The sequence below is a fragment of the Moschus berezovskii genome, chromosome 16 (assembly GCF_049115385.1).
Source record: "Moschus berezovskii isolate FMDL1 chromosome 16, NW_MosBer_1.0, whole genome shotgun sequence".
Lineage (NCBI taxonomy): Eukaryota > Metazoa > Chordata > Mammalia > Artiodactyla > Moschidae > Moschus > Moschus berezovskii.
The window spans coordinates 13820800-13844764 of NC_142475.1; the positions used below are offsets into that span (position 1 = coordinate 13820800).

The following is a 23965-nucleotide window of genomic DNA, read 5'->3' on the forward strand; positions in this document are numbered from 1 at the left end:
CTTTTCCTACGTCTCATTGCCATCCTTCCAACGACTTTCCCATCCCTTTTCCTTTCCAGATTCAGTAGCCAACTGTGGGCAACTTTCAATATCTTTCTTTGCTCAGGAACATAACAGTGTAGATAAACCAAAATCGAATCCGTTCTGTAGCAAAATCTAAGGGAGTAGTAGATACTAGATGGATAATATGGCATGCTCTGAACTCCTAACATGTCAAAGAAAATAGAGCTGTCTTGTGATGAAATAATTTTAAAAGACCTTGAAAACAAGAAGAAAAATCCTCCACTGTTCCCGTCTTCACCAGGACAGCACACCAGCCTGGCAGACAGCCTCCCTTTCTCTAAACTTGCTGTATTTTAGTTCTCTTTCCCAAGAAGGAAGGAAATGGTTGAGTAAAATGTGAGTTAAGTCACAAGAAACTTGGAAGAAGCATCTATCAGAAGTGTCCCCAATTTATAATGAGGTTTGAAGCATTTATTTAAAAATGTATTTATTCATATATACATTCACTTTACATTATTACATTTTAACATTCATCAAAAACTAAAGAGTTTTTAAGAATTTCTCGAAGTCTTGTACTGATGCCTTGGCCATCCCTTCACAAAATATTCCATCAGGCACAGATACCAATTTGTCTAAAGAGATGTAGTTCGGTTTTGTCGGGTCATACTGTGCTCTTCCTAAATAGGCAAGAAACAAATGTCTTTCTTTGACTTTAAACAACCTTGTATTAAACACCTGGAAAAGAAAAAAAGAGTTAAAAAAAAAACACTGTACACTGAAATATGAACTATTAAAATGTTTATCTGGCTGAACAGTTTAATAGATTAACAAATATAAATAATTAATCACATGTTCAATAAATATGGTAAATGCTAGAGGGTTTAAACCCTTTGGCTTCTACTAAGAAATTATGATTAAAAATTAGGAACTCAAAACTAATATTCAGAACAATTCTAAGATAATAAAGTGCTGCACTGAAGGCAAAGACCAGACTTATTTGGAGACCCGAGGAGCTGTTTAAAAAGCAAACCTGAAGGTCCCACCCCAAATCTACTAAATCAGAAACGTTGAGAACGGGGCCCACAAGTCCTCCAAGTGATTCTGATGCTTGCCAAGCTGGAGAACCAAAGTAAGAGATGGTGCTTTATGGCATGAAAAATTGTGTAAGATTTCACAATCTGTGAAGCTTCCCTATTTCCCTTTCTTTCTTTCTTTTTAAATTCCTGTTGCTCCCTCTGACTGGTATTAAAATGAAAGGAACCTGGACTTCAGGGGAGCAACTTAACTGCTTTGGAGTTAAAACTCCTGAGGAATGGGGTAAATACAGTAATTGTAAAAAGGAGTCAGAAGCAGGCTAAATCTGTAAAGCCAGCTGTAAGGAAGATGGGAGAACTGCAAGATCTGGCCAGACCTGAATGGAGCCCTGAGCTAAAGAGGCATCTGTGAGGCTCCCTGGCAAGGCCCAATGAACTGCATTTACTACGAGGTCTCAGGTCCTTCCCATGACTGTACTTCAGATACACTGGGGACACTCCACATAGCACATAACCTCCAAGAGTCTGTCTTTATGTTCAAGTGGAAACAAAATAATAATAGATCACTTGGCAAGGACACTGTGAAAAACGATTGTTGAAAACTAAAGAACTTTGAGAACAGTGGCCAAAAAAGGATAGTGTGCTAACTCAACATGAGATTGGCTTGCTTTTGGAACATCTTTTTCTCTCTCTGCAGAAACAAATTATGTGCTCCTCTGCCTTCATTGTGGTAACTGCATTCCGATTATCGTATTATTATTTGCTCAAAAGACATAAGAAGCGTTTAGGTGTTTCTTAAATATGACTCTTCCAGTCACTCTCAGCTTACACAACATACAGACAAGGCCACACATGACTATGAAGCTCCCAAACTATTATTCATTTCCTAAATATAATAATGCTTTGAGGCAATTATACAGCTTATGACTAGTTAACTATATTAGTTTCCCAGTGGTTCAAAGTGAATTCATTATGATCGATTTAGATTTGTATGATCTTTCAAGTCCAAAAGTCACTGCTGAAGTTTTTTTCTCTCCCTCGATCCCCTTCTGCCCTAACGTGGACTTCAGCTCTGCCTTCACAGAAACCCATAAGGAAAGAGGAGAAACAAGGGATAAGCCTCGTTCCTGACAGTGATTTCTTCCTTGTTATTACCTCACTGCTTTTGTTACCTTTTACCATCCATGCTCACTGCTCTGAGATGACTAAATTAACTGTAGTTTTAAAGTTAGAACTGCTTCTCCACTTTTAATTAATCAAAAAATTATGTACCAACCAGAACTGTTATTTGCATGAGAAAATTGTTTCATACCACTAAGTTTTTAAAGCCCCAGCCAAAAATTTTAAGTCTACATCAGTTCCCTCACAGTCCTGGCTGTCAGTTAGCCTATGTTTCCATTAATGAAGCTTTTTTTTTAAAAAAGAAAAAAAAACGAAAAACAATCCTACGTGGGAGTCTGAGAATCCTCCCAATGTGGAAGCCACACATCTATAACGGGGCTTCTCAGAAGCTAGGATCTGGGGTACCTAAAAAAAAAGTCTGTGTTTTTAAACAACTGATTTTGATGTATCTAGTCAAGCTAACATTTTTCTCTACTTTCAAAGTTTCTGTCCATTGTTAAGCCCAACTCATTCTACAGACAACTCAAATGTCACTCCTTAGGGTAGCAGTAGATCTCAGGTGAGAGCATGCGTTTTCAAACTGACTGCCAGAGTTCTAATCCGAGCTCTGGCACCTGTTACCTGGGTAACCTTGGACAAGCTACTGAATCTCTTTATGCTTAATTTCTTCACTTGGGAAGTAGGGACAATAATACTACCTACCTCATATGGGTTGCTGTAAAGAGTAAATGAATTAATACAAGTAAAGCAGCAGAGACAGAGCTGGCACATAGTAAATAAGCAATTAATAGCTGTTATTATTTCTAAGATCTTCCTGCCTCTCCTAAATTGAATCAATAGCTATATATGGTTGGAGAAGGCAATGGCAAGCCACTCCGGTACTCTTGCCTGGAAAATCCCATGGATGGAGGAGCCTGGTAAGCTGCAATCCATGGGGTCGCTATGAGTCGGACACGACTGAGTGACTTCACTTTCACTTTTCACTTGCACATACTGGAGAAGGAAATGGCAACCCACTCCAGTGTTCTTGCCTAGAGAATCCCAGGGACGGGGGAGCCTGGTGGGCTGCCGTCTATGGGTCGCACAGAGTCGGACACGACTGAAGTGACTTAGCAGCAGCAGCTATATATGGTATCTGGCTAAGACTCTAACATAATGTAAAGCAATTTACATTCTAAAAACCTGTCTTCCACACTAGATTACAAGTTCCATGAGAATACAGACCATGACTCATTGATTTTTACATCCTCTAATCACATTCTCTTATTATGCTCTACTGTCATGGAATTATCTGTCAACCAAGCGGAAAACTGTTACTGCTTTTTAGTTGAAGATTACTTACTTTATGATGGTTCCATAAAGCCAAATTTGCACCCCTGCAGGCTTCTAACACTTTTTATAATGAATACTCATGCATTTGATGAAACAAAAATTCTCTATTAAGGGCCCATTCACAGTGAAATATGATAGGTAAATAAATGTTGTTGTTTGTGAGGAAACTACCTAATGCAGGCTAGTTCTGAGAGTTGTATTAAAGTCATGTTTCATTGCCCACCTTTTCACTGAGAACACATGTAGCAAATGGAGGAATCACTTTAATGCGATTCAATCTTTCATTTATCCAATGAATACTGAATGTCTATTCACATGCCAAATAGGAAAGAAGGATGACTTTCATGAGATTCATTCATTTGTTCAACAGATATCTATCCAGTACCTACTAATTGTCCCTTCTAATTCCAGGTGCAGGGAATTTAGCAGTGTATAAATCAGACAAGACCTGCTTTCAAAGAAACATTCTTCTGAACAAGCAGATAATGTCGCTCACCAGCTAAAGAACAGTAAAGTCTGATCAGCTTAGAAAACATAATTATGGCTTTGGCATGATGACTAACTGGAGCTAAGAACTACATGCTTTGATAGGAGATCATTACAACATGGCTTGTTAACTAATGGATTTAGGCAGACTGTGAATAAAATACATTTAGAATGGAAAAAAGTCTTTAAGGGAAGTGCTCTGTTTCCATGTGAATAGAGAAGCGCACAGGAGAGAACACGTTAGATTCCAAAAAGCCGAATGAGGACTAGGTACAAACCACAGGGAAACAGATTCATCACTTACCTTTCCTCCAGAGATGTATATGTGTGCCCTTCTCTCGCACAAGTAATCCCGCTATCACATTTGCTAGACTGTGGTCTTGATACAAAGATGGGCAAAAAGAAATATGGCCTTATACGACCCAGCAATCCCACTGTTGGGCATACACACTGAGGAAATCAGAACTGAAAGAGACACGTGTACCCCAATGTTCATCGCAGCACTGTTTACAATAGCCAGGACATGGAAGTAACCTAGATGCCCATCAGCAGACGAATGGATAAGAAAGCTGTGGTACATATACAAAATTGAATATTACTCAGCCATTAAAAAGAATGCATTTGAATCAGTTCTAATGAGGTGGATGAAACTTGGGCCTATTATACAGAGAGAAGTAAGTCAGAAAGAAAAACACCAATACAGCATATTAACACATATATATGGAATTTAGGAAGATGGTAACAATGACCCTATATGCAAAACAGCAAAAGAGACAGATGTAAAGAACAGACTGTTGGACTCTGTGGGAGAAGAACAGGGTGGGATGATTTGAGAGAATTACCATATGTGAAATAGATCACCAGTCCAGGTTCCATGCATGAGACAGGCTGCTCAGGGCTGGTGCGCTGGGATGCCCCTGAGGGATGGGATGGGGTGGGAGGTGGGAGGGAGTTTCAGGATGGGGAACATATGTACACCCATGGCTGATTCATGTCAATGTATAGCAAAAACCACTACAATATAGTAATTAGCCTCCAATTAAAATAATAAAAAAAAAAGAAATATTGCCTTAATACAGCTCTCAGAACTGGACTGTGTTTGGTCTGATTCCTTCACAAACAGCACGGGATTTTCACAAGCGGAGAGTACGGTGCGCTTGCGGAGGTTCTGGACGAGGGGTGATGGCAGCTCTTCAGGACAGAGAGCTGTGAGCGCCTCACCTGTGGGAACCTGACAATGATGTGGTGGGGCACACGCATCACGTTGTGCACGTAGTCAAAAGTCTCGGTAAGTTTCCTTTTATTTGCCGTCAGCATCTTCGGGATCTTGGTAATCATGTGTTGAATTTCATTCTGCTGAAAACCTAGTTCAAGCCGAAAAACCTAAAAGAAAGTAGAGTTGCGATGAATCACGAAAGTCACTGTTGTTGTTCGGTCCCTAAGTTGAGTCCAACTCTTTAGAGACCCCATGGACTGTAGCCTGCCAGGCTCCTCTGTCCATATGATTTCCCAGGCAAGAATACTGGAGATCTTTCCGACCCAGGGATCAAACCTGTGTCTCCTGCATTGGCAGGTGGATTTTTTACCATTGAGCTACCAGGGAAGCCCATGAATCACCAACACAAATAGTTATTTTGATAACATGCCAGAGGACACAATAATTCTTTCAAAATTTAGGGACAGTAAAATCTGGAGATGGCTATGCCAGTGCCCTTAAGGGCTCATGACTGCTTGCTTCTGGGGTAACCTAAATTTTAAACCTCTCTCTTGAGGATGAGCTACTCACAGCCTGATGACCATCATGAAGCTCACCAAAGGAGCTATCGTAATTACAAGATAGAGGAACAGTGGCCACAGGAAGCCTGGTCAGGTTATCTGCATGGACCCTACACCACAGACTGGCAGGCGGATTATCAAAGTGCTTTCTGAGACTCTGCTCCCAAGCACACTCCTAATCATGTCATCTGGAAATGCTACATGTCAAAATTCCAAAACAGAGATGATTAAAAAAAAAACAAAAACACTCCAATGTGGGATAGGTCCTTTCTGTGCGTTCAGAGTATCATACGCTTCCCCACTGTCCATCGCTCTCATCACTTGCAGGCAATCCCCTCCACTGGACTGTAAACTCCACAACGGCAGGGACTGTCTACCCGGAAAAGAACGTGGGTAGATGCTCAATACAAATTTCTTCAACAGCTGAGTATCGAACACTTTAGGCACCTCAGTAAACAGGCATAATTTATATAATAATTTCAAATCCCATGACCGTTGTGGGATACTAACAAGTCAGCTGCCCCTGGTTCTATATAGCAGTAGAGTGTCTGGTGTGTTCTACGATGGAACTAGAGCTGGCACCTGGCACAGGTTCTAAGAGAGCCACGTGCTGGCCCTACCCTCTGCAAAGAAGCTCCAGATGCCGCCGCTGGTCTCCCACCCAGGTGAAAACAACACAGACCCTCATCCTGGGCAAAGGAAGTGGCTTCCAGGTCCCACCCAGATACCTAACCTGCTCCTCTAGGATTACAGTACCAATGTCTGCAAGGCAAGTTACTCATGTAATACCTGGTCAATATGGAAAAAATTATAAACTAAAATAAACCGCCTGCAGTATATTTATCATACTATTTCCTAGGTCCACCTTCTTAGAAATACCTTCTTTTACAATCTGGTTTTCTTTAAGATGATGAGAGCAAAACCCATTCCCTTCAGAGGACTTAAACACTTCAGAAGCAGGTGTCTCCAAAACTTATTGTTGTCCTACCTTCATGTTTTCCTTCACAGGCTCCAGACTTCCAGTTAGTAGCCTTGGGAGACGAATTACCATATCTCTAGTCTACAGTTATAAAATAATCTATTATTAATATACATGCATATTCAACTAGTTTAGAAAAAACAAGGCATAACTAAGATATAAAAGTAAAATTTAAAATATGACCCAGGAGAGAGATGCTAAGGAGCCCAGAAATACAAATACTTATTACTGTTTGAGGAGAAAAACAAATGCTCAGAATAATAGTTAAGGAAGCAACTTGATGGAATTATCATAAAATGATACAGCAACATCATTAACCTAGTAAGGTAATCCATTCTTATACAGAAAACACCAGGCATTGATAGTATTCATATGGGCCAGGCATCAGTTAGAAACATGAGCTTTAACAGTTACTAAATGCAGCTGACGTGAAAACATACTAATTCCCCAGTTCTCTTTTACCTTCTTCACACTAAGTTCAAGTTCTTTCTGAAAAAATCCCAGTCTGTTATCCAGTCTCTCCACTGAAAAACTCAGAAGAAATGGTGCATTTCTGACCATCTGTGCAATATCCGCCTTACTGAAATTTTTTGACTGTAGATAAGCCACCCTAGAGAAACAAAATACATGCACACACCGTAAATATCACTAGTGTCTTGCTACCTTCAAAAGTAACTGTTTTTAAAACATTCACAAACCAAAAAAAAAAAAAAAAAAAGTTTAAGCAAAAGCATCCTATAATAATGACCCAAATATGATTAAGATAAATGGCTTTCCAGGTGGCACACTGGTAAAAAAAAAATCTGCCTGCCAATGCAGGAGATGTTAGAAAGGCAGGTTCAATCCCTGGGTCGGAAAGATCCTCCGGAGAAGGAGATGGCAACCCAGTCCAGTATTCTTGCCTGGAGAATTCCATGGACAGAGGAGTCTGGCGGGCTATTGTCCATGGGGTTGCAAAGAGTAGGACATGACTGAGCAAGCACACACGCGTGGTTAAAACAAAACAAGTACCCATACAGCTTTTCCATTTATAATTAGAAAAGATTTCTGAAATCCACTAACAAACAGATTCGCTTTTCAGTTAATCTGACTTGTTTTATTGGTTGGTTAAAAAAAAATAATGAGATAGCCTCTGCTTTAGAATTATTTTGCTAAGAATAGAAAACAGAAAGTAAGAGGGGATTCAGAACTGTTTTTACAAAGAAAGATCATCAAGCATGTGGTTAAGAGTGGAAAGAGGAATTTTTTTTTTTGGCTGTCTCCTTGTCTCATGGCTTTAGGGTCTTGGTTCCCTGAAGGGAGCCAAGAAGTGGAAGCACAGAGTCCTAAACTGCCAGAGAATTCTTAGAATGTATTTTCATAAATAATTTTCACTATAGTCTTTCAGTATGTATTTTGTTAACAACTCAGAAATTCCCTGCTGTTTCTGGGAACCAAAATAAGGCAGTAAAGTCCAGAAAGTATGACTGTAAAGTAACATTATTGATTTTTTAAATCTATAAACATAGTGAAAGCCAGTTTAAATGCCCAAAATATTCTAGGACATTATCTTGTTAGATTCTCATCGGAAAAACAAACAAACCCCTGTAAGCCGGGTAAATTTCCCACATTGCACTTGAAGAAACACAGATTAGGAGAAGTTAAATAACTTGTCTTAGGCCACTAGCTAATTAATGACAGAGCTGAAAGTTGAACTCAGGCATGCCTAACCCTAATGACTATGCTATTTTTATACCATGTATCAGAACTTATATTTTACACTAAATGACTATTATTCCTTTAAACCAGTCCCTTAGAGGAGATGAGAGAAAAAAAATTGATAAAACTACACAAAAATTTAAATGCAAGGCAAAAAAAAAAAAATCACCAAGTCAGACAAGTGACAGTCTAGGAAAAATACTTACAACAGGTCATAGAGAAAGAACTAATTTTGTTAACGCATTAAAAAATACTTACCAAAAAAAAAAAGAAAAAGGCCCAATTAAAAATGGTAAAGGACACACATAATTTATAGAAAAGGAAATGTAAACAGACATTCAACATATGAAAAGATCCTTCAAACATCTGATGGTCTAAACATCATTTCCAAAACCACAAGGTAATGTTTTCATCAACACAATGAACTGAAATGGCACATGTGCACACTGTCAGTGGGAGTGTCAACTGGAAAGCCGACATGAAGGGCAATCTATCTATTAAAATTATAAATGCATATGCCCTTTGACCTAGCAGTTCTACTTCTAGAAATGTGTTCTACAGATATATACCAATATGTGTGAAATGATTGCTATAAAAGGGGAGTCACTGCAGCTTCTCTGTGACAGAAAAAAGCAGAAAATAACCACTGTGTTTACCAAGAGGGGACTAGACAGATCTTAACATGAACCGAAAAAGGGTTAAAAAGAATAGGAAGAGCCAATAAAAAACCATCTCCAAAACAGAGTTACGAATGTGAGGTGCAGCACAGTTGTATAAATGCTACCAACTCTGTGTACGCACGCTCTTGTATATGAGTGCGTATAGACACACATACATGCTGGTGTATGACACAACATCCTTAGCTAGTTGAACAAAAAACCTGACAACAGTACCTGCCTATCTAGACAGGTCTTACAAGGCTGATGAGGAATAGGAATAAGTAAACTGGAAAGGACAAGTATGATTTTTTTTCTTTTTTTTGGTCACAGGAGAGACCAGTATCTGATTAAAACACTATTGAAACTGTTATCTACTGTGATAACTTTTCCAATAAAAAATTAAGATACAAGACCCAGCCAAAAAAAAATTCTAATAACTTAAATGCACACCATTTGAAAATTCTTAAAAATAATCAACCAACTCTTTAATATGTTTCAAATTCTCTTCACTGAAAAGCAAACAAGTGTATGCAGTCAGTGCAATCACAGAAATTCTAGAAAATAAATCTGTACATACCAGAGCCAGAAGCTAAGTTCAAAAAAAGATTATACCTTCGCCTCTTCCAGGAGAAGCTTACTTTTCATTGTATCGCCTTTTAAGTTTATGTGGTAAATTATCTATTAAAAAATTCCAAATAATTCTTTAAAGAATGTTCCAATTTAATTTGGCAGCCAGGTTTAGGATCCATTAGACTACACTCCGTACATGAAAATAATCTTTGTTATTCTCATATGTGTATGTATGATCTTGAGCAAATTAACTTAACCTCCTTTTAAATGTATGCTTCCCTCATAGCATTAAAAGTAGGGAGGCAGTACAGTATAGTAGCAAGGACTGTGAAGTTAGGCTAAGAGCATCTGAATCTCAGCTTTGCCCCTTAGACTGGCTGGAGCATCTAGGGCAAATTATTTAACCTCTCTCTGCCTCTCCCAAGGATATGAATAATAAAGGTGCATCGGGCGGCCTCTGCGATGGTTCCCAGTGATCTCCACCTCGTGGTATGCACTCTGCTTTGGACTACATCCTCAGCAAAAGGGCAAGCTGGTTTTTACATGGGGAGAGAAGAATGTTCCAGACAGTCAGGAGCAGAGCCGGCCACGTCAGACTGAGTCCCCTAGGACCATTTCCACTCTTTCCAACCTCTGAACTGTAACAGCCTGCATGTATTACACCAGACTGTAGGTCACATGAAGGGAGGGAGTACATCTAAGTGCCTTGCTTATATAGTAAGGGCTCAAATGATTCAAGAATAATTATGTAAGACATATGTGTTTTTTTTTTGTTGTTGCTATTTTGTTTTTTTCCCCCTAACTCGGAGACCTTCAAGGAACTATACAGCTCTCTGAAACCGGTGTGAGAACAGCCTGGGTGAGAAGCTGAGCGGCACATTAGTTAGGAGAAGGCTGCGGCATTCTTTATGGGAGACAATGGAGACCCGAGGTCAAGTGTTCAAAGGGAAGGTTAAGATTTGAAAGCGATACAAACAGAACCAACAGACCTTGGTTATTCTTAGATGTGGAAGATAAAAGACTAGAAGTCCAAGTTAATACCAGTATTTCCGATTTGGGCAGCGGAGTGAATAGTGCTCTCATGCAGTGAGTCTGGGAAAACCTGATTTAGGTAAGAGGTCGGAGTGACGATAAATCCAAGATGTGAACTTAAAAGACCCAGCCTCTGTCTTCCTCTCTGTGATGTTGCCAATGCCCAGCGGGATTCTTACCTCACAGGTCAACAGTACCTGACTGTTTCAACTCTCACAAATTCAATAAATTCCTTGAATGTTGAGTGAAGTACACAGATATTTATAAGAGTGCTATTTTTTTTTAAAAAAAGGAAGAACCAAAATAGCCAACTGACAGAAGCAACTAAGCAAATTATACAGTATTTGCCAAAAGAAGGTTAAATATCTACCATCCAACATTGGTCAGAAAGAACAATAGAAAAGATCAGGCTTTCATACCTTAAAGTGTGCCCTCAGATAATTCAGCTATTTGTTAATGGATTAGAAAAAAACTTATCCCAGTTTCCAAACAGAAACAGTAAAGTAGTGGCTTAGCAATAAATTGAAAGCATAAAAATAATAATGGGTAGTTGAACAAAAGAAGTAACTTAGATTCTTAATTTTTCTTAAAGTATTTATTTACTTGGCTGCGCCAGGACTTAACTGAGGCACATGTGACCTCTGACCTTCACTGCAGCATGTGGGATCTTTAGTTGCATCACTTGGGGTCCAGTTACCTGACCAGGGATTGAATCCAGGTCCCCTGCATGGGGAGCACAGAGTCTCAACCTCTGGACCACAGGGAAGTCCCTAGATACTTAATTCTGATCAAAGAAGGTCCATAACAAAAAGTCACATTCACATTCATTATGTCGGCAGATCCTTATGGTGCTGAGACTTAAAAAAAAATAACTCATGCATGTTATTTCTTCATAACCCCTTCTTGGGTTATGTGAAATCAATCTAACAGCCCTACCTGGTCTTCAGATTTTCAAGGTCTTCAGAGAAAATAGCATAGTTTTTTGTCAGGAATGGTCCCAGTTGGGTATCCTCTATGCCCAAATCTTTAAGAAACAGGAGCATTTGCTTAATGTCTTTTTCAAAATCCAGTCGCAGGAGGAGGTTGGCTGCATCGGGATGTTTTTCAATCTTGGATAAATCCACTCCTGGAGTAAATGACAAACCCTGTGTGAAGATACCTATCTGGCTGAGTCATTAAATGTCATGTATAGAAACACAAGAAATTACTGATGAAGGTAAATGACCTATCCAAAGGAGACCTGAGTCCGGCCAACAGAAACTTCTAATTTGGTTGCAGAAATAAAAATACATTAAAAGCTAGTATTTCTTTCAAAGTCCACGTATAAAGGAAAACAGTGCATTTGGGGCTGAATTTGCATCCATGGTCACTGTCATCTTTATCTAAGGGCTCCTGGATACTGTTTGCAGGGTGCTTCTGAGCCCTTACTGGTCTCCATGGTGGCTGCTTCACTGATCATTCTGCAGGGTAAGACGCCCCGTGAACTGCTACTTTCTTTGAAGTTTATCATTTTAGTTATAAGCATTATTTTAAAACTTGGCTTATGAATCCCTCCATAGGAGGAACAAAAGCGAACCCTATGTCCTACTCACTGTATTCATATGTCACATGCCTTTAGCATAAAGACAAGAGCCTCGAAGGAGCTCATGAAACATACACAGTTCTCAAGTAACAGGGAAGCAGAAAGTACACCACCTTCCACCTTCACAAGGTCTCAGAATCTGAGGTAGTCTAAGCAAATGAGACAAGCGACAGGAGAGGAAGTCAGAAGGGGGAGAAAGCAAGTTATTGGACTTTGGTGATGGATATAATTAGATGTCCACCTCAATTAAGCAGGGAATCAAAGTAACTTTTGATTCAAAATTCTCATTAAAACTGAGCATTTTATTCTCCGTTTTTCCTTTTTATCTGATTAAGAAAAAAAATCAAACGTGAATAGGAAAGGCCTATTCCTTATCCTAAACATAAGATAATAAGGTATAATTTTGTTTAGACTTAAATTTTATATTCTTTTCTTTTTTAAATTTTATATTCTTAAAAATATTTCTTCAGGTTAAAAAGTAACTCTCAAACTGTTTTCTAGATGTAACTTTATAGTCTTAAATATAAATGCAATGAAATAAAAGCACTTTTAAAAATGGTGTCTATAATTCCATGTATTAGATACAAATATAATTCTAAACCCAAACTTCTTGACATTAAACAGGCATTGATATAAGATGATAATTAACAGAAAAATAGATTACACAAACACACATACACACAGAAGACTAAAAACAGATCCAAGATGAACTAAAAATCTAGTGTTGAAATGACTGAGTGAGTGAAGCCGCTCAGTCGTGTCCAACTCTGCAGCACCAGGGACTGCAGCCCACCAGGCTCCTCCATCCATGGGGTTCTCCAGGCATGAGTACTGGAGTGGGTTGGATAATAACATTTAAAACCAGTGGGGGAAAAGATGGACTATTCATTAAAACACAATGTGACATCTAGCTATATATTTGAAAAATAATTACTAATTCCTTCTATAGCTGATACAAAAATTAATTTCAGATAGATTAAGACTCTAAATATATACTAACTCTAAAATTACTAGAAGAAAACACGGACTTAAAAAAAATAATAGTAAGTTTGACTACATGAGGACATAAAAGACCCACTGCATGGCTTTCTGTAATATATGCATTTGCTGAGAAAAAGGTGAAGAAACTACTCAACAAACTGGTGATGGTGGTTACCTTCGTAGGTGGAACTGGAGATGGAGAGGAGATTAGGGTTCTTTCTCCTTAACAGCTGCAGTTTTAATAACTAGATGTAATTCTTCTACAGTATAATTTTCAAAATCGTACTAACAGAAAAAGATTTTAAATTACTGGGTGGGTGGATAAATAAGATAGAAACTACTATCTTATTTATTTACTTGCTAAACTATCTTGTTTAAACAAAGTTCCAAAAATTTGTGATAAATGTGGGAAGGGACGCTTTAAAAATCACATCAAGGGTTCAGACTTCAGTTTAACTCAGTATTGCAGCTGACGGGTGCTCAAGTGCCTCGCTCAGCATGAGCTGTCACGCCCTGACTGTGCCGAAACCGAATTCCTCAAAAGCTGCTTCTTAACAGCAAAAGAAGGGCAGAGTCTCACCAGGAGGGTACGCTGCTGTCAGCACAAATCACGTGGGCTGACTCAACGATTTCATTAACTTGAAAAAAAAAAAGTCACTGATGCCTCTTATGGACCAGGCAAATTCTGCAGATATAAAGAATGAATAATACCTGATGCTAACTTCTAGGTGACCACAGCCCTGAGTTGGTTTTGACCCATCAATTCAGTTTGGTTACACACACTCTGTGTATCAGCCAGCGTCTGGCAGGCAACAGAAGTTGCCCGAGCAAGTTCAAATGAAAAAACTTTAATGAAGGGATTCTGTACAGTGGTGTGAGCAGAGTTATGGGAATAAACAAGGGCACCCCTAGCGTAAAGAGACAGGGAGGAGGAAGTGTCCTGTGAACCCTTAGGGAGCTGCAAGCTATTAAGCAAGAGCTGCTCTTGGTAGGAGCCGTTGCTATGGAGCAAGGCAGTTACGTGACCCAAGACAGGGAGGGGACAGGGGAAAAAATACTCCCACCTGCCATCCCCCTCCTCCTGCATGTGCCTCCCACGGCCAAAGCTGCTCAGAAGCCAGCTGGCAAAGAAGCCCGAGCACAGAGGTGAGCCTCCTGGGATACGGAACAAGCAGTGAAAGCCAGGAAACAGATCTGAGAAGCAGAGAAGAACCAGGACACTTGGGTCCTCAAAAACACTGTACAGGGGTTTCCTGGGTGGCTCAGTGGTAAAGAATCCATCTGCCAAGGCAGGAGACGTGGGTTGGATCCCTGAGTCGGGAAGATCCCCCGGGAAAGGAAATGGCAACCCACTTCAATTAAAAAAAAAAAAAATACTATTTAACAATGGGATCATGGTTCTGAGAGGGCACTGTCATTTAAGTTATTGCCAGGACGTGCTATTGAAGGATCAAACTACAGATGAAGGAATGGCTGAAACGTATTTCAAAACTCCAACTATACTGAAAATTATTCAAAGGTAATTCCCACATGCCCTTCCCATGGGACCTCTCCCAGGGCCAAGGACGTCCTGGGCTTCCCTGCTTGCAGCAGATGTCATCTTTCTCTCTCCTTTGAACCCACAGAACACTTTATTTGTCTCTCTTAGGTGGAATTTATCACTGTACCTTTCGTTTTTGGATTTCCATTATTATTTAGATGCTTCTTAAGACCTGAAGCTTCTTGAGAACCAAGGCCATTCCCTATACGTCTGAGTAACTTGTACAGGGACAGATGTGTAAACAATTATAAAGGTGTTCTTAGCTTCCAGACTGAGGTCAGCAGTGGGGGACGCCTAGAGGAGAGTCACTCTGTCTGAGGGTCAGAGGAGACGTTTGGGAAGTCACTTGAACTTGAGTTAAGCTCTCCAGTTGTCGGACCTGGCCAAACAAAAAGGAGGGGAGTGGCAGGCAAGTGGAGCTGAAGGGGTGAACAAGGGCCAGACCAGGAAGAGCTCAGAAGGATTTCAAGTAGGTCACTGACACAGTCAGATCCGCATTTTAGAAAGAGCGCTAATGTTAGAGAGATTACCAGGGAACACTGCTCAAAGGAGGACTACAAGTTAGGAAGCCCCCAACTGTTTCCTGAAAACTAAGGCAGTGACCAAGACATGAGAGAAACAAATGGGTCTGAGATAATCCCAGGCCTATCCTGTTCCTCTCAATCCCTCAATTCTTTATCTGGGAATGTAGAATAAGAGAAAACACCAGATGCAGAGATAATGGGAAAAGCAGAAAGTTGCAATAACGTGCTAGATTGAAAAATAAAAGAGGACTCATCAAAGTTTGCAGGGAGATCTCTTGGCTGCCTTCAATCCTAGGTGCATCCTACTAGTCAACAAGCTAAGATAGTTATAGAGCACGCTTGGAGATGCCATCCAAAGCAGAACAGTGGGCTCCAGAGAAAGGTCAGGGGAGTAGGAAAACGGAAGGAAAATCATCTGAGAGGGTTAGGAAAAACTGTCCTGAGCGGCCAATGGAAGGTGTGCAAAAGTTCAAAGAAAACTAAAGACTTCAACGAAGAGAATCAAACAAAAAACAAAGCAGTTACTAACTCCAAGAAAATGAAAGGTTATACAGGAAGAAAAATAATCATAGCACACTTCCTAGAGAGCAGTGGGCAATATTTAAAATTATAATGGGATCAGTGACTAATGATTTATTTAAAAAATTGTTAATATAGCCTATTGGGAGAATTGAAGAGAATGAACGGGAAGAGTACGTGTGTGCAAGAGATTAACCGAGATCTAAAACTGATGAAACAAGCAATAGCACTACAAGTGATTACATGGCATTTAGAGATTAAATACCAACAGAAAGAGCTGTAAAAGCAGACAGTGCAGGAGGCAGGTCAGGAGGGATGAAGCTGGGAGTACGGTTTTTCACTGGAAGCCTTTTCACACTATTTGACTTTTAGGCATGTGCATGTACTTTGATAAAGATAGAAATGCTACTTTTAAAAGTAAGGAAAAAAAAAACGTGGGTTACTGAGACTTACCTAGAAGCACTAACTTCCTCAGAGTCTCGGAATGATCCACATAGTCTTGAAGTGTGACTGAAGATGCGGGCAATGGAGGGCCTGCGATAATCTGAACAGCCTCCTCGTCAGAAATCGGCTGCAATGGGGACAACGGAGGCACATCGTCCAGTCCTTTGCGGCCGGGATGTGGAAAAGAAGCAAGTTAGCTTTCTAATCTGTATACTTAAACGTTCTTTCCACAAAGGCAGTCTTTTGCCTAGTTTGCTTCTTTTTAAATCTTGGCATCATTTCTGAATTAAACATCTAAGAATTCCATGTATTTTCTACCTTCCAAGAGCTAAGGTTAAGACTATTTAGATAACAACTACTATTCCTCTAAAGTAAGAAATTTGTTGGTGAAGTCCTGTACAAAATTCCTTTCCTTTCCTTCACTTGTAATCAATGGGTATGAATACTTAATGACCTATAGTACATTCTGAGAAAGACCTGAGTCTACTACCATAGCTTGTTAACTTGGCCAAAAGTACAACATACTCTACCAGCCTGAATTGTATGGGTTAAAGTCATCATATCCTGAAATGTCATTTTGATCTGATCTTTTCTCCTCCAAATTATTCTCAAATATGTCTGTAAGAGGATTTCTACGATTCTGTTTTCATCACCTGCAATCTCTTGCCACGAACTGACCCTCTCTAGTACAGCCTTGAGTCTGAGGTTTTGTTATGGCCCTAGTGGTAAAGAACCCACCTGCCAATGCAGAAGACATAAGAGACACGGGTTCGATCCCTGGGTCGGGAAAATCCCCTTGAGGGCATGGCAGCACACCCCAGTATTTTTGCCGGAGAATCCTATGGACAGAGGAGCCTGGCAGGCTGGACACGCTGAAGTGACTTAGCATGTAGGCACCCAAGTCAAATGCAGTATAAAAGACCCTGGGAACTGTAATCCACCTGAGGCTAAGGAATCAGAGCCTTGACTTCATGTTCTATTTTTCTGTCTCTAATCACTACCCTTTCTCATTTCACACAGCCAGTCTCCCCTCGCGGGCCTCACCCCCAGCTCGCTTGTGTTTATAATCTATTTAACCTGACATTATCTCATCTGTAGTGAAGTATTCCTTGCATAGGAATATTCCTAGAATGGGAAGAACAGGCAGGAGAAGAGTGACTAAAAAAATTTACACAAGGGAGCTTTTTGGGGTGTTCTAGTTTTTTTTGTTCTATTTGTTGACTGTGGTGGCTGCTACAGAACTAAAAGCATGATGTCAAGATTAATAAAACCGCATACTCAAAAAAGATGACTTTTACTTGAGTAAAATTATACCCTAATTAGGTATATAGAATAGGGTAAATTAGATCCTAATAAACCTTTTAAAAATATCTAAATAAAGAACATAGAAAGCAAGGGCTATTGGCATAGCTATAGAACAATCTTAAACATATTAATCTAAAAACTTTTTTCTTAGTAAGTCAGAGGCCTAATAAAAGCAAGCAGATTATTACGTAACAGAAGCAAATGAATAGAAGTGGATTGCTCTTTTTCTTTCACACAAAGTATGACTTGAAATTGGCTAACAAAATATAAACAGGTAGCTTGTTCAAACCACCAAGGTGAGGCAAAGGGGAGTTTCCTCAAAGTGGAAAAATTACCTTCTAGAGACAGCTCAGAATCAAGGCTGGGTATACTTTGTGTCTTCTGTGACAGCTCATTCACGGAAGGAAGCAAAGTGCTTTGGGCACAATTAATCTCTCGCCTACTTGAGTTGGTGGACTGGGAACTATTCCACAGGGAGGAAGTCCTGTAAGTCCTAAAACCCCACTGGAGAAAGCAATCGTCAGAGGACGCATGGGGCTGAGCAAAAACGCCACAGAACAATGTTTTTCCTGGTCTCTGAAAACCTTTTCTGAGTTGCAGAGCGGTCATGAAGCTACTCAACTTAATTGAGTTGAGCCATCTGGGTATCTGTTGGGCTGAGAGGGCCATTTTTCTTAAAGTTGCCTACAAAAGAAATACACAATCATCAAAAAAGAGAAACTTATTTCACTTAAACATTTAAAACAGTATTCAAACCACAAAAAGATAAACTGGAAGTTATTTTTGTTGCTTAAAAGGTGTTTATTACTTTAGATGACTAAAGCAGTCAGATGTTTTTAAGCATAGGAAAAGCAAAAAACAAGGCAGTTTCAGTTACAAACCAAAAGACAGGAACTTCTGAAATGGAAAGATAAATATATGCTTTACAATTTAAAGACAGAAAGCAAAATCAGTGGCATGAGAAAAACATTTAAAACAAACACCCGTAAATATTAAAATTACGGCTGAACCTGTTAATATTTAAAGAAAACAAGGTGATGCAATTAAGTGCTCTTGAAATTTGATTTGAAGGATATTTGAGAAGCAGATTGCTGATCAAAATAACACTGAATTATTCAGATGCATTTTATGTATATACATTAGTCACAAAAACAAGAAGAATTCTCCTTAGTCTTAAATGAATCATCAAAATATTACCACTGTAGAAGGTCATTAGGAGAAGGCAATGGCAACCCACTCCAGTACTCTTGCCTGGAAAATCCCATGGACAGAGGAGCCTGGTAGGCTGCAGTCCATGGGGTCACTAAGAGGCACGATTGAGCGACTTCACTTTCTCTTTTCACTCTCATGCATTGGAGACGGAAATGGCAACCCACTCCAGTGGACGGGGGACGGGGGAGCCTGGTGGGCTGCCGTCTATGGGGTCGCACGGAGTCGGACATGACTGACGCGACTTAGCAGCAGCAGGTCATTTCTTGCTTTATTCTCAGGGTTGATTGAACACTATTGATTATTTCACAGGTAAAGCTGTTCCTCAAAGCAGAATTGAACAAAACCAAATTCTGTTTGACAGCGGGAACAAAGAAAAAGACTTTCAAAATGGAGGGGTGGGGTGGGGTTCAAAACTAATAAGCAAAATGAACAGACAGAGGAGTATTACAAGCAACCAGCAACGGATATATGTATATTTTGACTGCAAAAGTGGTTGTTTATAAAGAGATTTTTTATCAGGGAATGACTTTTATATTTAGCCAGCTTAATTAAAGGGCAAATGATGCATTTTTTATATTAAATAAGGCAATCCATTAAAATATAGCATAGAGTGCAGCATGTGGAAAATGCCCAACACATTTTAGCCATAAAATAATCATTATATTCACTGATTACACAACCAAACATAAATGAGTTCAGACTTAATTGTTGCATACAACTTTTTGATTTGTTTCTCTCCATACCGAATTTCAGCTTGTTTTATGCTTGGAATTAGATCAAATGAATGCTTCAGGGTCTAAGTTCTTCTTGGAGATCTGTGGTTTAGGGAAGTCTCCTGAAAGTAATATATAAAAGTGAAACATCTCCCTGTTATTCTGAAATGATTTTAGAAAGGAAAAACGTAATTACAGCAGTCTTATGAGTGATTTTTGTTAAACTCTGGTGGGAAATGAGCCTCCAAATCTATCGTGTTTTTCCTCAAAGCTACAACATTCATTCTCTGCACAGCAGTGTCATAAGGCCATTCAGTTGGAAGCCAGAAGACCACAATTCTGCTACTTGAAGATAAAAGTTTCTCAAGTTGGTTCAGCACGACTGGCCCATGATGGGGGATTCAATAACTATTCTTTAAAAGACAAGTTTTTAAAAGGTGATGGGTACAATAAGACGATTCTTGAGCTCTAAAATGTTCTGACTTCTCAGTTTGTCCAGCATTCTGTCCTCCTTCAAACTTCTGAAATCCCCGAATCACTTCAAAGCCTCTAGAGCCAGGCTCAAATCAAAACTCTACCCACCAGAGGGGAGGAGAGGGTGAGATGTATGGAAAGAGCAACATGGCGACTTACATTACCATTTGTAAAATAGATAGCCAACAGGAATTTGCTGTATGGCTCAGGAAACTCAAACAGGGGCTCTGTATCAATCTAGAGGGGTGGGATGGGGCGGGAGATGGGAGGGAGGTTCAGGAGGGAGGAAATACATGTATACTTATGGCTGATTCATGTTGAGGTTTGAGAGAAAACAGAATTCTGTAAAGCAATTATCCTTCAAAAAAGAAAAAAAAAACTCTCCCACATCAGAACGATCAGCTTTTGCATTCTATCCATATTCATTAAACGGTCTTTATACAACTAATGTTTATCCTTCTGTTTTTCTTTACAAGCGCAGTCTTTGCTACATCATCATTTCATTGCCGTGTATACTTCTAACAATTGATTATTGTTCGTTCACGAGAGCAGGGCTCTGTCTTTATCCCTGCATGCACCGTCCCAATCTCTGTATCCCCCCTGGCCCAGAGCCTGCACTGCTCCCATGTTTTCTGTACAGAAATGAATCGGTTTGCAAGTATGGTGAACTGATTTGCTTACAAAATACTTAAAATCCGGTAAAGGCATCTGCGTCTAAAGACAAAAAGGTCTTAAGTAAAATTTGAAACCCACTAATGCTTTTGAACTGTGGTGTTGGAGAAGACTCTTGAGAGTCCCTTGGACTGCAAGGGGATCCAACCAGTCCATCCTAAAGGAGATCAGTCCTGGGTGTTCATTGGAAGGACTGATGCTAAAGCTGAAACTCCAGTACTTTGGCCACCTCATGCGACGAGCTGACTCACTGGCAAAGACTCTGATGCTGGGAGGGATTGGGGGCGGGAGGAGGAGGGGACGACAGAGAATGAGATGACTGGATGGCATCACCGACTCGATGGACATGAGTTTGGGTGAACTCCGGGAGTTGGTGATGGACAGGAAGGCCTGGCGTGCTGCGATTCATGGGGTCGCAGAGAGTCGGACACGACTGAGCGACTGGACTGAACTGAGCTGAACTGAACACAAATAGACTAGTTCTCCACTGGGCGCCTTAGTAGTTTCATTGGCGCTTAAATACATTCGACGAGGGTGCAAGATTTCGATCTCTGGGAGGCTTAGATCAGGAGGCTGAAAGATGGAGAGGAGGACGGTGTCGGAATCAGGGGCCTCGGGAACACGGCCTGACCACCCCCCGCCCCGCGGTCATTCTACAAAGTCCGTTGTAGGTTCCCCCAAACCCAACTTCCGGAGGAAGCCCCCCTCGCCATCTAGACCTCCTTCCGCGTGTCCCCCGCATCACCCCGCGCCCCCACCGCCCGGGCAAAGCGCGCTGAACGCACCAGCGCCGCGGCGCGTCCTTCTCACCCGCCAAGGAAGCAAAACAACAGCGCCGACCCTCCGCGGGGCCGCCAAGGCCTACAGAGCCACGCGGTTCCGGGGCGCGGGCTAGAGCCGAGGAGGACGCGGGTGGCGGGGGCCGGACCGGGAGCCCCCGGGCAGGGAGCGCGCCCCCTTTACCTGTGGCCAGGCCCTCGCCGCCAGGCCGCCCCTCGGCGCGGCTCTGCCCGCCGGCGCTCGCTCGCGCGCCGGCCCACGTGGGCTGCGGCCGGAGCGGACCAGACCATCGGCGCGGCTGCGCGGGGGGGAGCGGGCGGCGCGCGGCGCGGGGGCGGGGCCGGCCGCCGGGCGCACGCGGTCTCCGGCCCCCGCGGGCACCGCGGACCCTTCCGACGGGCGTGGGAAGCCGCCGCGCGTCCCCGCGGACGCCCCGCTCGGGGGCCCGGGCCCGCCGACCCCGTCCCCCCGCCGCCCGAGGCCGCGTGGACCGCGCCGGCCCCGCCCTCCCGCGCCGGCCCCGCCCGCGCCGCTCGCCCAACCCGGCCCCGGCGTCCGCCCGGCCGCCCGCCCGCCCGCTGCGGCTCGTCCGCCCCCCGCTCCCCCTCCGCAGGCTCCCAGCCTCCGCGGGCCGGGGCCGCGCCGCGGGACCGGGAGGCGGGCCATGGCGTCCTGCGTGGGGAGCCGGACCCTGAGTAAAGATGATGTGAACTACAAGATGCATTTCCGGATGATCAACGAGCAGCAAGTGGAGGACATCACCATCGACTTCTTCTACCGGCCGCACACCATCACTCTGCTCAGCTTCACCATCGTCAGCCTCATGTACTTCGCCTTCACCAGGTGCGGGGCGGGCCGGGCGCGCCCGAGGGCGAAGGGGAAGGGGCTGGCTGGGGACGCGGCGGGGCGGGGCGGCGGGGCGAGCCATGGCCGGGGGAGGAAGCGGGCTCCTTCTGCTCCGCGCGCGGGCTGTCCCCGAGTACACCCAGCTTCGCCCCCCTACCGCCCCTCGGGGACCGGCGCTCGTCCTTTCCCTGCGACCCACCGCCATCCTCCACCCGCCCTCGCGCCTGTGCCCACACCGGCTCTCCCCATGCAGCGCCCCGGGCCACCCCGGGAACACGCGTGGCTCCGCCGGCGCGATCGCCCTCCCTGCCCCCTCCCCGGCTCCCAGCATCGCTCCCCTCTCCGCGCATCACGACACCGGCCCCCTCCTCGCCGGCCTCCGTCCCCGCCTATCACACCGCATGAATCATCTGGTATGCACCACGCGTAGCACACACGTCCCCGCTGCAAACACCCCCCAGCCTTCGGGCGTCTTTCACGCGCCATGCCCAGGCCCGGGACGCAACCCAGACCCCTTCCCCGCCGAACTCCTCCAGGGTTCAGCACTACCTGCCCACAAAAATGCACTCCACGGTGCGTCGTACGCCAGTCGTCTCGCATAACCCTTCCCACAGCCTGTACCACAACACAAACTGCCAGCCATGCGCACACACATCACAGCCAACATTCCAGCACTGCCACACAGACACCAGCCCGTCACACGTCGCACGGTGCCCGCTCTGTTCTGTTCTTATCCCGGCATACATGCTGAAATGAGAGATTGTCAGGGCTCTGTAGCGATGCCCGGTGCTTTGTAGATGCTGCGGAAAGGGTTCAATAAAACACGCACACCACACACACTATAGCACAACTCTCTTACCGCCTGAAAACATACATGCACACTCACTCAAAGCACTTCTAATACACACTTGTACCTAGGAGCTACTCCGTCCAACTCTTCTTGGCCCACAGCTTATAGCTACCTCACTGAACATGAGGTCCCTCAGCCCCAAGCCAAGGAACTGATTCATGCCTAAAGGACAGGTACACCTTGGGTCCTACTTATAAGGGTTTGTATTTTCTGAATGAACCTCTTTAACAAAAAAAATGTGTGTTTATACCAACCATGCTTAAGCACTAACCTAGAGATGTGGAGTTTTGGAGCCAGACTACTGGTCGCAAGACTACATGTGTGACCTTGGTTAAGTTGTTTAGCCTTTCTCTGAGCCTCAGGATTCTCCTCTGTATAATAGGGATAAAATAGGTCCTTACCTAATATGGAGTTATAAGGATTAAATGAACGTGTGTGAATGTATTTAACAGAGTACCTGGCACATGATGCATAATTAATGTCAGTGCAGTTCAGTTCAGTCGTGTCTGACTCTTTGTGACCCCATGGACTGCAGCACGCCAGGCCTCCCTGTCCACTCCCGGAGTTTACTCAAACTCATGCCCATTGAGTCAGTGATGCCATCCAACCATCTCATCCTCTGTCATCCCCTTCTCTTCCTGCCTTCAATCATTCCCAGCATCAGGGTCTTTTCCTGATGTCAATTCTTTGCATCAGGTGGCCAAAATATTGGAATTTCAGCTTCAACATCAGTCCTTCCAATGAATAATCAGGACTGATCTCCTTTAGGATGGACTGGTTGGATCTCCTTGCAGTTCAAGGGACTCTCAAGAGTCTTCTCCAACATCACAGT

General features: G+C 42.6%; 2 protein-coding genes across 12 annotated transcripts in view; one reads left to right on the top strand and one right to left on the bottom strand.

Annotated features, from left to right (window-relative positions):
* Nucleotides 1-433: 433 nt before the first annotated feature.
* On the bottom strand, nt 434-22103 carry MTERF3 (mitochondrial transcription termination factor 3). 11 transcript variants are annotated; one of them, XM_055431597.2, is made up of 9 exons: nt 21468-21695; nt 19542-19633; nt 17922-18270; nt 16291-16443; nt 11628-11817; nt 7195-7342; nt 6742-6813; nt 5199-5360; nt 434-738 (listed from the first exon to the last, which is right to left on the bottom strand). In XM_055431597.2, the coding sequence occupies exons 3-9, from the start codon at nt 18253-18255 to the stop codon at nt 544-546; spliced, it is 1254 nt and encodes a 417-aa protein (XP_055287572.2). In that variant the 5' UTR covers nt 18256-18270; nt 19542-19633; nt 21468-21695; the 3' UTR covers nt 434-543. The 11 variants fall into 11 exon arrangements, with proteins under 11 accessions (XP_055287572.2, XP_055287570.2, XP_055287571.2 ...); XM_055431595.2 differs by having other exon boundaries at nt 21443-21695; XM_055431596.2 differs by lacking the exon at nt 19542-19633 and having other exon boundaries at nt 21621-21752.
* PTDSS1 (phosphatidylserine synthase 1) overlaps nt 22102-23965 on the top strand; it is a 69217-nt gene continuing 67353 nt past the window's right edge. Inside the window, exon 1 of the mRNA XM_055431591.2 lies at nt 22102-22280. Within this exon, the coding sequence (XP_055287566.1) occupies nt 22102-22280 (179 nt within the window). The remainder of the gene's footprint in view (nt 22281-23965) is intronic.

What these genes read in the sequence shown, in the direction of transcription:
- MTERF3 (XM_055431596.2), bottom strand. Translation starts at nt 18,255, where the DNA reads ATGGCCCTCTCAGCCCAACAGATACCCAGATGGCTCAACTCAATTAAG. An exon ending in CTTGAAAATCTGAAGACCAG is followed by an intron (nt 7,343 to 11,627) that starts GTAGGGCTGTTA and finishes TTGTTTCTCTAG; the next exon opens with GGTGGCTTATCTACAGTCAA. An exon ending in TTGAACTTAGTGTGAAGAAG is followed by an intron (nt 6,814 to 7,194) that starts GTAAAAGAGAAC and finishes TTATAACTGTAG; the next exon opens with ACTAGAGATATGGTAATTCG.